This window comes from Myotis daubentonii, chromosome 1 (assembly GCF_963259705.1).
Source record: "Myotis daubentonii chromosome 1, mMyoDau2.1, whole genome shotgun sequence".
In the NCBI taxonomy this organism is placed as follows: domain Eukaryota; kingdom Metazoa; phylum Chordata; class Mammalia; order Chiroptera; family Vespertilionidae; genus Myotis; species Myotis daubentonii.
In genome coordinates, this window is record NC_081840.1 from 165513574 (window position 1) to 165530913 (window position 17340).

The 17340-nt window shown below is 36.5% G+C and overlaps 1 protein-coding gene across 2 annotated transcripts in view; it reads left to right on the forward strand.

The window, feature by feature from the left end:
- Positions 1 to 16515, forward strand: part of EIF4E (eukaryotic translation initiation factor 4E) — a 43886-nt gene extending 27371 nt beyond the window's left edge. For both annotated transcript variants that reach the window (XM_059664988.1, XM_059664978.1), the window contains exons 2-7: positions 3477 to 3583; positions 6704 to 6799; positions 10552 to 10615; positions 11431 to 11544; positions 13423 to 13562; positions 15429 to 16515. In XM_059664988.1, coding sequence (XP_059520971.1) covers positions 3477 to 3583; positions 6704 to 6799; positions 10552 to 10615; positions 11431 to 11544; positions 13423 to 13562; positions 15429 to 15543 — 636 coding nt within the window. In that variant the 3' untranslated portion in view covers positions 15544 to 16515. The remainder of the gene's footprint in view (positions 1 to 3476; positions 3584 to 6703; positions 6800 to 10551; positions 10616 to 11430; positions 11545 to 13422; positions 13563 to 15428) is intronic.
- The last annotated feature ends 825 nt before the right edge of the window (positions 16516 to 17340 follow it).

Genomic DNA, 17340 nt, shown 5'->3' on the forward strand with positions numbered 1-17340 from the left:
GTGATGTTGAACTTGCCCAAAATTATACAACTGTGAATGGCAGAGCTGGGATTCCAACCTGGGTACTAAAGAGTATGTGATCTAATCCAGTGCTACTTACAGTCTGTGATCTAAACCAGTGTTTCTTATACTTCAGTAGAAAACTAGTTTATTTTAAAACTATTTCCAATCTAATGTTTCTCTAAAATAGGATAGAGATGAAAAACTGCATGTATAGTATAAGGCTGAATTTGACATTATTGGTTTCTGCAGATATAAAAGTACTGTCAAACGACTAGAAAGCTTTCTAGATGTTTACTTCCTACTTCTATACTTAATCTGGCTATCTATAGATATAAAAGCCTAAGTGACCATTACTACTGAATGACCGGTTGACCAGTTGCTATGACGTGCACTAACCACTAGGGGGAAGTCTCTCAATGCAGGAGCGTCAGTGCGCTCCCAGAGCCACCTCCCGTGGCTCTTCCCCCCGGCCACCCCACCGGCCCCCCATTTGTCCCAATTGGGCCGGCCGGCTGGCAAGGGGGTGGGACCGCAGGAGGTTGGCCTGTTGGGGCCCCTCCGATGGCCCTGATTGGGGGGCGGCAGGCCAACCTCCTGGGGTCCCCCCCCCCCCAGCTGGCCGGCCCCCAGGTAGGCTTCGATTGTCGGCCAGGCTGAGGAAGCCCCCCCCGACCTGTGCACAAATTCATGCACTGGGCCTTTAGTACAAATATAACCAGCAGAAATCTGTGGACCACACTTTGAGCTACTGCTTCAAACCTTTATTAGTGTCAGGAGAACAGTTTAATTTTGCATACTTCAAATTAAGGTTTAGGTGATGTCCTAACCTCCAGAAAAAGTCCTGAAAGTTCTTAAGTTCTTAGTAAATATATTTGTTTAGTGAAGTAATAGAGGACACAAATTGGGTGTCCTGAGGAGAAGGCTCATTATTTCTGGAAAAGTGTGTGGGTTGAGGGTTGGAGGGAAATTGAATGTTCATAATCATGGAAAAACAACACACCATGGTTTTGGAATTTAATCCATGTAAATTTGAACATGGTGAGAAGAAGAATCTAAACTTTAGTCTGGTGTTTTAAAAACAAACCTATGTAAATTATCCTGAATTTGGGAACTGTCTAGCTTTTTGATATTAGGATTGTCCCACGAGGTTAATATGCCTAATACATGTGTTGATTTTTGCAGAATGTAAAAAGCTCCTGAGATTTTTTGCAACTGATTGTTAAATTGATTGTCCTACCCTTGCTCAACATTTTTCTTCCCCTTTAGCTATCTTCTATTGCTATGACAGCTACTGAATTCCAAGACCACTAAATTATAATACTATAGAATTTTTATTTGAATCTCATAAACTCAGCAAATCCAAAACCAGGTTTAACATTTTGCATTCAAACTGGTTGTCTTTTTTTTTTTATCATCTGTATTTAACCACTTTGACTTGTTAGTTATTGGCTTCTGTTGCTCACAAGATGAAAGGTACACTTTTAGCCTGATCTTTGAGGCCTTTTACAATCTTACTCTCGCCTACCATTCTAGCTTTGTCTGATTTCAAGAACCCTTTTCTTTCAGTCTTACTGGTGCTGTACCATCTGGATAAACACACTGCACCATCTCATGACTTTACCCATCTGAAATGTGTTATACAATGTGTTTCAAGTGCAGATTCTCTTTTGAGTCAAAAATGTATTTGGCCAAGCCAGTGTGGTTCAGTGGTTGAGCGTCGACCTATGAACCAGGAGGTCATGGTTCAATTCCCATTCAGGGTACATGCCCAGGTTGTGGGCTAGAGGGGGGGTGTGCAAGAGGCAGTTAATCAGTGATTCACCCTCATCATTATGTTTCTTTTTCTCTCTCTTCCTCTCTGAAATAAATAAAAGTATTAAAAAACAAAATAATGGGTTGTTGAAATAACTAGATCTAATTACAAAATATGACTTAAAAGAAAATTTATACTGAGGAATTGTGCCCCTTTATATAGTTTTTAATATTAAAATTTTCATAAGCAATTTGTCATTATTTCTAAATCTTACTAGATCTGGTGTATGCCATGTGAAGGAATATTTTCAGAGAGTACTTTAGTATTTTGCATCCCATCTTAAGAGCTCATTGAATGAGTAAGAACAGACTGAACTCAGCAGAATGTAGAATTGGTGAAGTCCAAGATAGGCCAAAAGAAAAGATTCAAACAAACACAGAGAGGGAGGAGGAAAGAATAGATGGTAAGAAACAGATGGGCTCTGGCTGGTGTGGCTCAGTTGGTTGAACAATGTCCCCTGCACTGAAGGGTCACAGGTTTGATTTCTGATCAGGACACGTACCCAGGTTGTGGGTTTGGTCCCTGGTCGGTGTGTGTATGGGAGGCAACCAATCAATGTTTTCTCTCTCTCCCTCTCCCTTTCTCCCTTTCTCTCTCTAGAATCAATGAAGGAACATATCCTCAGGTGAGGATTAAAAAAAAGTTAATCAAGTTCTTGGGTGTAGCACTGTGTTCTTTGGCATTACAATTGTGAGCAAAATCAAGACATAGTCCCTGCTATGAGTGTCTTTAGGCTAGTAGAAAGTAGTTCCTGGGCAGGTCATTTTGATAAGAAAAATGTATTTTGTAAAATATGTACTTATTGCCTATCTGCACAGATCTTTTAGATGATGCATCTCTGATTTACATGAACTCGACACTGTGGACCTGTATTGTTTTGCTACTTCAGTTTAAATCTGATACCAAACGCTTGTTGTAGTGTGCCCCCTCTACTCCCCCTTTATTGTATCAGCTTCCAGTGACTTTCCTTGGCTCTCTATTTTGTTGACACAAATTTATAATAGGAGAAATGTTACATGGCACAGTGTGGAGAACATCTGTTATCTCCAGGCTCCTTTCTTTTCTGATATTAGGTGACAGTATTAATTATGTCTAACGTAGAAAAAGATGCAAGTACAAGCCAATGTCTAGCTTTTTTTGCATAGGTCCAATTGGAAAAGACAGAAGTTGCAGAACTTTTAAGTTTCCATATGTCATAACAATATGATATGAAGGCTAGGTCCTTCATGTGTAGTATTGCTTAATAATTTTTTGAAAACTTTTCTTTGTAATATAGTTATATTCTCCACACTTTAGTTGTATTTTCCTTACTCCTCACTTTCATATACAGTAGTTTAATGTACTGTAATGTTATGAAAGTTAGCTGATTTGTTGTATGGTTTCTAACAATATTTCTGATATTAAACTGTGTAAGTGGAAGATAACCATATATACTATTATTGTTATGCTTTTTAATTTGAGAAACTGTTTTCTGTTAATGAAGATATGCTAGAATGGAGGGTTTTGAGCTTTTTCCTTAGAGGTTGATCTGTTTTATGAAGTGTTTCTGTAATGTTTTCTTTAAAAGATAATATTGGCACTATTGGTTAAGTTTATTTAGAGTGTTGCTGTCTTAGATGTCTTAAGAAATTTTAAATACTGTTTTATTATTTTCCACTAGGAAACCACCCCTACTCCTAATCCCCCGCCTACAGAAGAAGAGAAAACAGAATCTAATCAGGAGGTTGCTAACCCAGAACACTATATTAAACATCCTTTACAAAACAGGTAAGTTTTCTGACAGTTTTCTGACTTTAGGCAGCAAGGTAAGTAAATGGTGAATAGGATAGGTTTGGAGGGAAAGGTTAGATGAAACATTAGTTTTAGATATGTCAGGTTGAGGATTCAATTTTCACTGAGATGACCCATCTACACTAATAAAAGAGAAAGATGCAAATTGACTGGACCTTTGTGACACCCAACAGCCAATCAGGAGTGAGCATGCAAATTAACTCAACAAAGATGGCGGGTTAATTTGCACACGCAGGTGCTGAGCGGCCGGATGTGGGGTGGGACACTTGCGTTGTCGCTGTGCCAGCAAAGCCGTGGAGGCCATTAACCCGATATGCTATTCCATACATAACCCTATACTGTATACTTTATGAATCAATAAAAGATTTACAATTTTTAATTATAAGCCTGTGTTTTCTATCAAAATTACTTCTTGCGTGAATTTTGGGACACCCTTTAGTTCTATTTTTAATTGTTTCTTTTCTTTTTAAAAAGATATATTTTTATTGATTTCAGAGAGGAAGGGAGAGGGAGAGAGAGATAGAAACATCAGTGATGAGAGGGAACATTGATTGGCTGCCTCCTGCATATGCCCTGACTGGAATTGAACCCTGAACTCCTGGGTTCATAGGTTGACGCTCAACCACTGGGCCACACTGGCCTGGCTATTTTTAAATTTTGAGGAAAGACTAAAATTAATTTTAGAAATCCAGAGTACAGTACTTGAACTTGTATGTGTGTTTAATATATTTTCTGCCTTTGCTTTTGGTGTTTTTGTTAGTGTGTTGGCAAATACAAATTATCAAATAGATCATAACATGTATCTCTTTTATGTTTGAGATTATCAAGCATTAGTCAAAGAGTTGATGAAATATGTCCATTTGGAAACCCTGTGTTCAGACATTTTTATCAGTGAGAAAATGAAGTTTCTCTGAGTTATCTGTGGTATAGCAATTTGGTGTATATAATTCTAAAGATGAAGATGATAACATTTAAGTCTAACTTCGTTGTAACGTGAGTTTATCTTCAAAGTATTAGAGTAAATACTTTTAAGGGAATTATAAACCTATATAGAAGCTGATATACATTATTGCAGAACATACCTGTGGTAGCATTACTCAATAAGTCCCTTATGTTGTTATTTTCCCATTTGTGAATTTGAGTAAACAGCGTCACATTTAATAATTTTCCCTTTTCCTATCACTCCCTTTTCTTCCTCTTAGGGTATACTCTTGTTTCTTTGAAAACTCCACTTTCTGTTCCCCGCTTTCCTTTCAGGTTAAATGCTTCTGCTCTGTTTTTCTTAAATAACTGCTTGATTATCCCAGCACTTAGCATACTGTAATACTTTACTAAAGTTCTGTGAATTTACCTCAGATGAGCCTCAATGAGTCTCTGTATAGAGAATGTGGTATGTATTAGGCATAAAATACATAACCTTTTAAATGAAAAGAAAAAGAAAGCTACTCATTTGCCACTGTAATAACTACCCTTTCAATCTACATTAATACAAGACAAACATGCAAATTGACCATACCTTTGCTACGCCTTAAGCCATGCCCACCAGCCAATCAGAGTGACTATAGTGCAAATTAACACAACCAACATGGCAGCCGGCAGCCACAGAGCTGGAGCAAGCAGGAGGCTTGGTTGCCCCAGTGATGGAGGAAGCCAAGCTTCCCGCCTGCCGCGGCCAGCTCTGAGCTCCACTCAAGGCAACAAAGTTTCAATTATAGAAGATAAATAAACCCAGATACCTGCTCTCAGCCGGCCATGGCCATGGAGCTGGAACAAGCAGGAGGCTTGGGTTGCTCCTGGTGATGGAGGAGGCCAAGCTTCCCACCCGCCCTGACCGGCTCTGAGCTCCATTCAAGGCTACAGAGTTTCAATTATAGAAGGTAAATAAATCCCAGAATAAAAAGAAAAAAAGGAGAGGCTGGGAGTTTCCATCACCGGGGGGCTTGGCCAGCCTGAAAACAGCCATCAGCCCCTCACCCAGGCTGGCCAAACTTCCATGGTGTGAGGGTCCCCAATAGGGGGAGGGGGCTTGACCAGCCTGCAAACAGCCATCAGCCTCTCACCCAGGCTGGCCAGGCACCCCAGCGGGACCCCACCCTGATCCGGGACACCCTTCAGGGCAAACCAGCCGGCCCCCACCAGTGCACCAGGCCTCTATCCTATATAATAAAAGGGTAATACACAAATTGACCCTAACAGCAAATCGACTGGGAATGACTGGTCACTATGATACACTGACCACCAGGGGGCAGATGCTCAATGCAGGAGCTGTCCCCTGGTGGTCAGTGCACTCTCACAGGGGGAGCTCTGCTCAGCCACAAGCCAAGCTAATGGCTGCCAGTGCACAGCGGTGGTCGCGGGAGCCTCTCTCACCTCCTCAGCATCACTAAGGATGTCCGACTGCAGCTTAGATCTGCTCCCTGCTGGTAAGTGGACATCCCCCAGGGCTGCCGGGCTGCCAGAGGGATGTCTGACTGCCAGCTTGGGCCCGCTCCCCCCAGGGAGCGGACCTAAGCCAGCAGGTGGACATCCTCTGAGGGGTCCCAGACTGTAAGAGGGCATAGGCTGGGCTGAGGGATCCCCCCGAGTGCACCCCCTCGGGCCTCTAGTTTATTAATAATTTCATAAAATATACATAACATAAAACTTACATCTTTTAAATGTACTGTTAAGTGCATCCTCATTGTTGTGCCACTAGTCTCAGGAACTCTTTTTCATCTTGCAGAACTAATACTTCACCTGTTAAACAACAATTCCCCCTTTTCTTTCCTTAGCCCCTGGCAACCACCATTCTTTCTGTCTCTGAGTTTGACTGCTCTAGGTACCTCATACAAATGGAATCATATAGTATTTGTGGTTTTTTGTCTTATTTCATTTACCATAATGGCCTCATGATTTATCCATGTTGTCACAAGTGTCAGAATTTCTTTTCTTTTTAAGGCCAATTAATATTGCATTGTATGCTTTTACCACATTTTGTTTATTATTCATATATCTGTGGACACTTGTGATGCTTCCCTTTTTTGGCTATTGTGAATAATGCTGCAGTGAACATGGATGTAAAACTGCCATTTTTTGACATTGGCTTTTTATTTTTAGATGGGCACTCTGGTTTTTTAAAAATGATAAAAGCAAAACTTGGCAAGCAAACCTTCGGCTGATCTCTGAATTTGATACTGTTGAAGACTTTTGGGCGTAAGTAACCCATTCATTTTAGGATGTTTGTTGTTGTATTAGTATGTAATTTTAAGTCACATTTACCAAATGAAGGTTAAAGTGAAAAGTTAATAAATATTTGTCTATACAACTACCTTTTTGTTTGTCTCCTCACAACTATTTGAATTGGTGATTATACCTTATCAGTTTTAGAACGCTTCAGTCTTGTAATCTTTTAGCCTTTCATGTTCTTTATTCCTTGTTTTGAGAGATCCTTTGCTTTACTACCCCTAGAACTTTTGACAACTTGTTGGAACTTGTCCCCTTTCTTGGATGCCTGGATACATTTGCCCCATACTTGGGTATTCCAGAGCTTTGTTATTAGATCTTCATTTCTGTAAATTATTTCAGTGTAACATCTGGGATTTCTTGTTATAAGAATTCTGAGGCCCTGTCCGGGTAGCTCAGTTGGTTAGAATGTTGTCTGCATATGCCAAGGTTCCAAGTTCAGTTCCCAGTCAGGGCACATATAAGAAGCAATCAATGAGTGCATAAATAAGTGGAACAAGCCCTAGCCGGTTTGGCTCAGTGGCTAGAGCAGCCGTGGGCAAACTACGGCCCATTTGAAATGAATAAAACTAAAAAAAAAAAAAAAAAAAGACTGTACCCTTTTATGTAATGATGTTTACTTTGAATTTATATTAGTTCACACAAACACTCCATCCATGCTTTTGTTCCCGCCCTCCGGTCCAGTTTAAGAACCCATTGTGGCCCTCGAGTCAAAAAGTTTGCCCACCCCTGGACTAGAGCATCAGCCTGTGGACCAAAGGGCCCCAGTTTGATTCTGGTCAAGGTCAACCCCCCCGCCCCCCCCCCCCCAAAAAGTGGAACAACAAATTTCCCTCCCCCCTCTAAAAAGTCAATCAATAAATAAAAAGAATTCTGAGATTTCAAAGGCTGAAGTGCTAAATATTTAGGATTTGTCAAAGAATGACAGTATCTGTGAAGATTATTTATAAATGTCCTCACCTCCAAAAATAGTTGAACATTTTTTTGAGATTTTGTTTTAGATTTAGCAAAAGTTAAGATTGGGGGTCATAAACTTGTGCATGGCTTCAAAATAAAATTCAGTGGAACCTACTTTCTAGAATGTCTCCCATCTTGAACAATTTGCTTCTCAACCTGACAACCCTTTTATGCTGATACCTGTATGATCAGTCACGCATCTCTCAGGTGACAAAGGAAAGAACGTGTGAATATGAGTCATTTTACCACTGTTAAAATCTCAGAATATTGTGTTGTGAATATTTTTATGTTTTTTTTCTTTTGTTGTTGCTTATAATTGTTAAATTTTCATTTTACATTTCATGTCCTTTCAAAAAAAGTGTTTATAGAGTAAAATACAATATACATGTACTGTATATAAGAAAGGTTAAAACAGAATTATTTGAAGGTCTGGAACAGATTAATTCAATTTACACTATTTCTAGTGGGAAAAAATGATTCGGTTTTTGAACAGCCTTCCGGAACGAATTAAGTTCGAGAAGCGAGGTTCCACTGTATAAAGTTGTAAAGTCTTTTTTCAAGAAGGTTTGGAATGTTGATTCTATAAGAACTAAGTTAATTTAGTATGCCATACTTGAAAAATGTATAAGGAGAAAATATTTGAGAATATGAAAACTAAAAATTGTTAAAAACATTTTTAAAAAAAATATATTTTATTGATTTTTTACAGAGAGGACGGGAGAGGGATAGAGTGTTAGAAACATCGATGAGAGAGAAACATCGATCAGCTGCCTCCTGCACACCCCCCACTGGGATGTGCCTGCAACCAATATTCTTCTGTATATTTAGTGCTTTGCCTCTCATAGGCATTTAGTATGCATTTGAATCACTGAAAACTACAAATTGTCAGCTAGCCACTTTGCTCACATTTTATTGAAACATTTTTTTAAGTAATAGAACTACATTTAAGCCCACCAATTCATATGTCTAGTTCTTTAGTTTAACTGGGATTATTCTGTTTTGCCCTTCATCAAAACATTGTGTTTTCCTTCTCTAATTGTTATTTTATTTAAGAGTACTGCAGTCTATGGAGGAAGAGGAGCAAGAGTCTTGAACCATTTTTCCCATTGAATCAGATTTGCATTTATCTAGTTTATTTGGTTTTTATGAGTATATAATAACTGTGAACATGTAAAGTGGCCCCACACTTTAGTTATGTGTAAGTGATGTCATTGCATAGTAGACTTAAAAAAAAAAGCTCACTCCCTCATCAGAGGGTATGCTTTGTATTGATGAGTGGGGGAGTGAGGGAGAGAAAAATGGGAGGGAGAAAGAGAGGGAAAGAAAAACATTGATTGGTTGTCTCCTGTACCTGCCCCCAATTGCGGATCAAACCTGCAACCTGGGTAAGTTCCCTGACCGGGAATTGAACTCGGCACCTTTCCGTTCATGGGATGATGCTCTAACCAATCGAGCCACACAGGCCACGGCTGCATAGTAGATTTTTAAACGATAATTTAGAGATATGAAGGAATCCTTCAGGTTTCTATAAGTATCTAAATAACTTCTTAATTTCTGTCTTTTTTTCTAGCAAATTTAGTGGTAAACAACCGTTGAATCCTTTTGGATTTGTCTGTAGTGTTAGGATTATCTTAAATGTTCCATTACAAATTCTCATAAGTTTGTTACTATGGACCTTAGGGCACCATCAAGAAGAATAGAGACCTTTTCTACCTTAAGTGCCATTAGAAGGTTACTTCCACATTATCCATTAATTTTATAAAAATGGTGGTGGCTAATTTTATAGTAAACTTAATTTTGTTATCTAGTAAAAGCTGTCAGTGACAATGTAGTTTGGGAAGAGTGATCATTAGGTTCAACAATTCAAGAAACCTTATTACTTGGTCTTACATTGTTTCACCCAAATTGGGTTTGCATGTTATCCTGTGGAATGTGATCCAAAGGATGCCAGACTTGCTGAAAACTGTTTAAAATACTTCTAGACTAGGTTAAAATACACAAGAAAATCTAACTATGGATCAATTATATTATCCATGGTCTATCATGATTTCTACATTTTTACTGTTTCCAATTTTATAACAAGTTTGTTCTTTAGCCTTCTACCATCAGACTGGTGTACATCTAAGTCACCCCAAATGTTATTCTCTTTCACTGATACTTGGGGAATAGTTTAGAAATATAGATTTCAGGTTTTTCACCCATCTTTAAGGGAGTAAAATCCCAAGGAGTAGGGGCCTGGGACTGGTGTCTTGTTTCTTTGTGTTTTAAAGCTCTTCAAATGATTCTATGCTGACTAAGTAGTAACAAGTCTGTGGTGCTTGGGAACCATTGGTCCGTTCTACTCTTGGATACCTTCAAGAATGATAATGGTGGCTTATTTCAGTCATACAATGCTGATGGTCAGGAAATTCATCTTGCTTTCTCTTGATTTGTATATTTAAAACTGCTCATTAGCCTCAAATTTTTTCATCTACTTAAAGGCACCTCATACCTCTATTCTCAGTTTGTTATATATACATATGTATGCATCAAAATATATTGTCAGAATAAAATTAAAGCTATTTTCTTAAATCATCATATATTGATTCTTGAACTGACCATTATTAATATCTGTTTGGTCCATTTCAGAAATTTAATTTATAGAAAAACAAGTGATGAACACATACTTTCATCTTTTTATTCTTATAATATTTTTAAATGTTATGTAAGCACCTATGCTCTGCATTACTATTCTATGTTTATAACTGTCCTTTTCTTTTACCTAGTCTGTACAACCATATCCAGTTATCTAGTAATTTAATGCCTGGCTGTGACTACTCACTCTTTAAGGTATGATGCTTCATTGATGATTTCATATATATATATATATATATATATATATTACAAGACTGGACCATTCAGGTATTCTTTAAATCTTGCCACAAACTTAGGAACAGGAAATGCTCTGATGCTTGGAGAAAAATTAAATAGCTTTACTAGGCTTAGCATAAATATATTTTGCCTGTTTTAGTATAAATAATTGAAATTAAGTGAAACTCTTACTTTGTGGGCATATACTGTGATTGATTTCAAGGAGAGCTTTGATCATCCAATCCAGTCTCTTTATATATTGAATAGATTGAAGTCCAGAGTTGTCAGGAATTCTTTTTTCAATTATAGTTTACATTCAGTATTACTTAGTATGGCATTATTGACTAGATTTCCTATGGTGTACTTTAAACCCCTGTGTGTCAGGAATTCTTAACATGGGGTATGTGGGTCCTGATATATTTACAAATGGATTTTGTCAGATGGTAGGAGACGGGGCATTCATTAATTATCTGATCTTGTGTAAGCTGTGCATAAATTTTGCATACATCTTCTAGATATAGAAGTATATCTAACTTTGAGAAGGTACAATACTCGGAATGTTTAAGAACCTCCAAATTAAATGAAACCCAAGATTTAATAGCTAATAAGTCCCTTAGTCAAGATTCTTAATTCTGCAATTCCATGCCTTTGGCATTAAGTCCTGTTTGCTTTTATTCCACTACATCATTCATGGGGATTCAAGTGAAATGTTGACAGGATATTGCTTGCTGTTTATAGAAGTGATCTCTTAAAGTAACAATATTGTCTAATATTGTTGTCTTCTAACATTGTAGGATGGTATTAAACCTATGTGGGAAGATGAGAAAAACAAACGAGGAGGACGATGGCTAATTACATTGAACAAACAGCAGAGACGAAGTGACCTCGATCGCTTTTGGCTAGAGACAGTAAGGGTTTAAAATTATAAAACAGTTTGGAATACTAAATCTAATTTACATCAGTTACTTAATCAAAGAGTATAAAAAAATGCCCACTCTAGAAAATCTAAGCCAGCAATTAATTTTGTTCTATCATGTGAGTTTGTATATTTTACATACTAGTACAGTGAAACCCTCTGCCACATTACAAATCAGATACAATTGACGTGACCTTCCTCAACAAACTCATTCTGATATTTACATTAAATTCAAAATGATAGAACCTCACATTTTGTATAATGTCTTTACAACCCTCTCAGAGTATTGTTTTGTATACTGAACTTTGTAGACCAACGAAGCAAACTATAAGATGTAGTTTCATCATTCAGTTTGTTGTGTAACTGTAACCTGTAACTGTTGGCTTCATATATATACATATATACATATACATACACACACACACACATATATATGAAATATGAGATAATAGGCATTTTCTATAGTGAGAGATTCTAAACCCCACGTTTTTAGGAGAAGAAATCATAGTCTCTCTTGTATCTCTAGCACTTGGCACATTAGCTGGTTTATAGTTAGCACTTAAGTGAAGCAATCTATAATAATAAAAGCGTAATATGCTAATTAGACCGGACAGCCGAACGACCGTACGGACGAAGCCACGGCTGCAGGGGTGAGGCAGAGGCAGTTAGGGGCGATCAGGCAGGCAGGCAGGTGAGTGGTTAGGAGCCAGCAGTCCTGGATTGTGAGAGGGACCCTGGATTGTGAGAGGGTGCAAGCTGGGTTGAGGGACACACCTCCCTCTCTATGCCGGCCCCCCCCCCCCCCCAGCACGAATTTCATGCATCGGGCCTCTAGTTAATACATATTTGAGTGACTGATTTTTTGTTGTTGTTAATCCTCAACTGAGGATATTTTTTTCACTGGTTTTCAGAGAGAGTGGAGGGGAAGGATAGAGACGTAAAGAAACATTGATGTAAAAGAGACATTGATTGGTTGCCTCCCTCATGGGCCCCAACCTGGGCCAGGATGGGGATGGAGCCTGCAACTGAGGTACAGGGGCCCCCCATACCCCCTTTCAGTTCATGTGCCCAAGCTCTGACCACTGAGCCAAACCGGGGAGGGATTTTTTCTTTTATTTGTGTTTTTTTTTTAAAGAAGAGACTTAATTTTGCTTTTGGGGGAGATTATCAGTAAATACCATTTTAGATTTCTACACTGAAAAGTTGGTTTAGTTTTGCAAGGTGACAAAAGTTCTAGAAATAGATGGTAGTAATGGTTGTACATGTTGTGAATATACTTAATGTCACTGAACTGTACACTTAAATTAAACATTAGAAAGTGTTCATGAAAAACAGTAAGAAGAAGCAGCATAGTAAATTAATATTAATAAAATAACTCAACTTTCATAGGGGTCCTGATATCATTTGCCCAATTTGCTGAGGAATTTTTTTACTTTTTTTAATACATTTTTACTGATTTCAGAGAGGATGGGAAAGGGGGGGAGAGAGAGAGAGAGAAAAACATCAATGATGAGAGAGTCATTGATCAGCTGCCTCCTGCACATCCCCTACTGGGGATCGAGTCCACAACCCAGGCATGTGCCCTTGACTGGAAGCCAGGACCCTCCAGTCCACAGACTGACACACTATTCACTGAGCCAAACCAGCTAGGGCTGCTGAGAAATTTAAAATGGCTGTTAATGTTCTTGATATTAACCAGAGAAACAAAGGAGCAAATGAAAACATTAAAACATAAATATAATGTAGACATTCAAAAAGTCAACTCGATTTAAACCTTTCTTTTGTATATATACAAATAATGAGACATTTGCAGTGGAATAAACTGTTTTTAATCTATTGGATGTAATTGGGATTGGGTTTTGTTTTTAAGCTGCTGTGCCTTATTGGAGAATCTTTTGATGACTACAGTGATGATGTATGTGGAGCCGTTGTTAATGTTAGAGCTAAGGGTGATAAGATAGCAATATGGACTACTGAATGTGAAAACAGAGATGCTGTTACACATATAGGGTAAGTTTTGCTCTTTGTGTATTTCTTTTAAAATATTAAGATACTCAAAAGCAGGGTAGTTTTATTTGTAGCTTTAGAAATACTTGTATTTGTAGATCATTATTTTCCTCGTATTGTTTTCATGAACACTTTTGTCTACTTTGGCATGTAGCATATTAATTTATCAATGAGAATATAAGTTTTTCTATTTTAAAATTGTACTACTAAGTGTATAATCCTCATAATAATGCAGTGAGAATTGGTGAATATTATACGTGTATTTTGTGGTTGTGTGTACATTGTACATAGAGTTTTTATTGAAATTTAAGTGACACTGTCTTGGTTTTGCCCATATTTAAAACCCATATGTCTAAGCTTTAATCTTTTTTTGGTAAATATTATTCTTTATAAAAATTGCCTGTCTTTGTTTTTTTCTTTCAAACATCAGTCAGTTAACTAGGATTTTCTTTTTACTACCTTTAAATTAGTAAGATTTGGTTTTAAGCTGTGTTAAAATTAGGTATTGGCCATAGGTCATAAAATGTTTGGTTTGCCTTTTGTGATTTTTCAAACATTAATTCTCTGAATCCTTCTGAATTAAAAGGTATGGTTATGCTCCAGGTTTTATTCTGTAGGTTTCTGTAAGAGAAAGGAGATGATTGTTTATTCGTCATCATATTTCTCATTTTTCTGTCCGCATCAAAACTTAATTGGGAATTTTATATATATTTGAAACAAGTTAAAAGAAATTAAGTGTGAAATTTTTTTCCTCAGACAATTTTGTATTTGTGTCAAAGTTTTGAAATCTTTATAATTTGACTTCTCCAAGGATAGAATTTTTCTCCTTGTTTTGTTTTGTTTTTAACCTCTCCAAGTTGTGTGGCTCAGTACTCTTGTTTTCTGGCATTTTTAATGATTTAGTATAATTGACAGGACTATATAGTGTCATAATGTAAACTTGATGATAATCGTTACGATTTTAGTTATCATAAAATTGTTATTAGATGCCTTCATCAAGGGAAGGTATTGAAATATTCTGGAGGTTGGACTATAAAGTAAAACTGTCTTAGTGTCATATTGGAGTATTTAGCTCCATGAAAATGTATGTTCCTTTATTTTTATTTAATTTTGCTGCTTATTTTTAAAATTTAGATATTTTTTTCTTAAAGATCCATTTTCCTTGTCACCTTTATCTCTCATATTCACTTACCCTCTTAGTTGTAGCCACACAGCCTTATTTTTGTTCCTCAGCCTTCAAGATACGCTTCATTCTCTTGGCATTATACTTTTGACCTCATGACTTTTAAAGGGGAAATTTCTGTAATTTCACAGATGAGATTAGTGCCTTATTATATAGTAACACAGCCCCAATACTTAACCCTCTTTGGCACTTAACACATTTTGTTCTTAAAATAGTGGCACATCTTATTTGAAGGTAGATTGTAGAGTTAGTATATAAGGCAGAAATCATGGGTGTTCTAGATTGTCCAGAAGATATCATAAATTGCCTTCAATTTTTGTCTATGCAATCATGTAGTAGGTATAGTAAGTGTAATTGTGCAGTAGTATATAGTATTTACTAAGGTTTATATGTAACAATTAGCATTTTAGACCAGAGAATGTAAAAACATGTTCATGTAATTTATTTTATTTTTATTTTAATTATAATGTGTTACAGCTCTATCATGCGTATTTGTGATTATTTGTTTATAAATAATCAAATACTATAAATGCCATGCCCAGGGACTGTTCCTGCTGTGCTTATTGATTTATTAATAATTATCACAGTACCTGATACATAGTAGACTCAAATATAAGAATAATAATACTGAATTTGATGTGTGCATGAATAAAAATTAATGGCCACTTTTCTTTTTCTTCTTCTAGGAGGGTATACAAGGAAAGGTTAGGACTTCCTCCAAAGATAGTGATTGGTTATCAGTCCCATGCAGACACAGCTACTAAGAGCGGCTCCACCACTAAAAATAGGTTTGTTGTTTAAGAAGACACCTTCTGAGTATTCTCATAGGAGACTGCGTCAAGCAATCGAGATTTGGGAGCTGAACCAAAGCCTCTTCAAAAGCAGAGTGGACTGCATTTAAATTTGATTTCCATCTAAATGTTGCAAAGATATAAGAGAAGTCTCATTCACCTTTGTCTTGTACTTCTGTGTTCATCTTTTTTTTTTTTTTTTTTTTTTGGTTAGAATGTCCACTGTCCCAATCAAAGAATTACAGTACACATCATCCCCAGAATCCATTAATGTGTTTCTGGCATACTCTGTAATAGCTTAGAATAATTATTATTACAAACATATTTTACCCATCCACAATGTTAAAAAGGAACTTGCATTTCTATACCTTACAGGAAAAGAATTCTGTTTATGTTCCATTGTATGCAGGAGCATATTTTGCTGGTTTGAAAGAGTATGATGCATACAGTTTTCTAGCAATTTTCTTTGTTTCTTTTTACAGCATTGTCTTTGCTGTACTCTTGCTGGTGGCTGCTAGATTTTAATTTATTTGTTTCCCTATTTGATGACATTAGTGATTCTGATTTCACTTTTTATTTGTTTTGCTTTTGTTTTTTTCCTCATGTAATATTGGTGAAGGATCCAGGAATATGACACAAAGGTGGAATAAACATTAATTTTGGGCATTCTTTGGTAATTTTTTGTTTTTTTGTAACTACAAAGCTTTGCTACAAATTTATGCATTTCATTCAAATCAGTGATCTATGTTTGTGTGATTTCCTAAACATAATTGTGGATTATAAAAAATGTAACATCATAATTACATTCCTAATTAGAATTAGTATGTCTGTTTTTGTATCTTTATGCTGTATTTTAACACTTTGTATTAGGTTATTTTGCTTTGGTTAAAAAATGGCTCCAGTAGAAAAGTGGTCCCATTCATATAAAGACAGTGTACAAAACTGTAAATAAAATGTGTACAGTGAATTGTCTTTTAGACAACTAGATTTGTCCTTTTATTTCTCCATCTCTGTAGAAGGAATTTGTAATTCTTATTGCAAGCCAGTCTCTATTGTGTCTTCTCCTATAGTGTCTTTCACGTGAACAGTATAAGTTTGGAGCACTAGTTTGATTATGTTTATTAAGATTTTTAATAAATTGAATAGGTAGCATCATATATGAAATTAAATCAATGTGGCTATCTCTGTGTTTTATAAAGTAAGGCACAGTCCCTCAGTCTTAGGTAAATCATGTACTCTTAACATGTTATAACTCTTGAGAATTGTGATCTTGGTGCATCACTATTTGTTTGGTAGGATAGTCGTTGTAAAACTTGATTGCTGAATTGAGATGTTCTTTTGTAAGTAGCATAGGGAAAGAGTACAGGTGGGACATATGTATTAAGAATTTTGTTAGTGCTCCTGTTTAAATAGAATGGAATAAGACATTTATATTGCTAAATTGGTGTGGTATGGTTTTATGTAAACTTGAAAATTTGATCTATTCCTTGTAGGCATCATTTGAAAGCAAATTTGAAGACATGTTGCCTATAATATATAATTAATAGATTTCAGATTCCGTGAAATGAAATATGGCTATAATAGACAATTTAAGCTGAACTAGGTAGAATGAAAATCATTAGTTGAGAAGAAAATTTGTTTTTAACTGAAAATGGAAAAGCTTGACAAAAATCCTATATAAAATAAACATGAAATTAATAGTATTGATTTCATTGAAGACTTTTAAAACCATTTTAAGGGTACCACAAGCTACCTAATCTGAGTCTTCTCCGTATTACAACTCTTAAGTCACTGTTCTAGAAATACT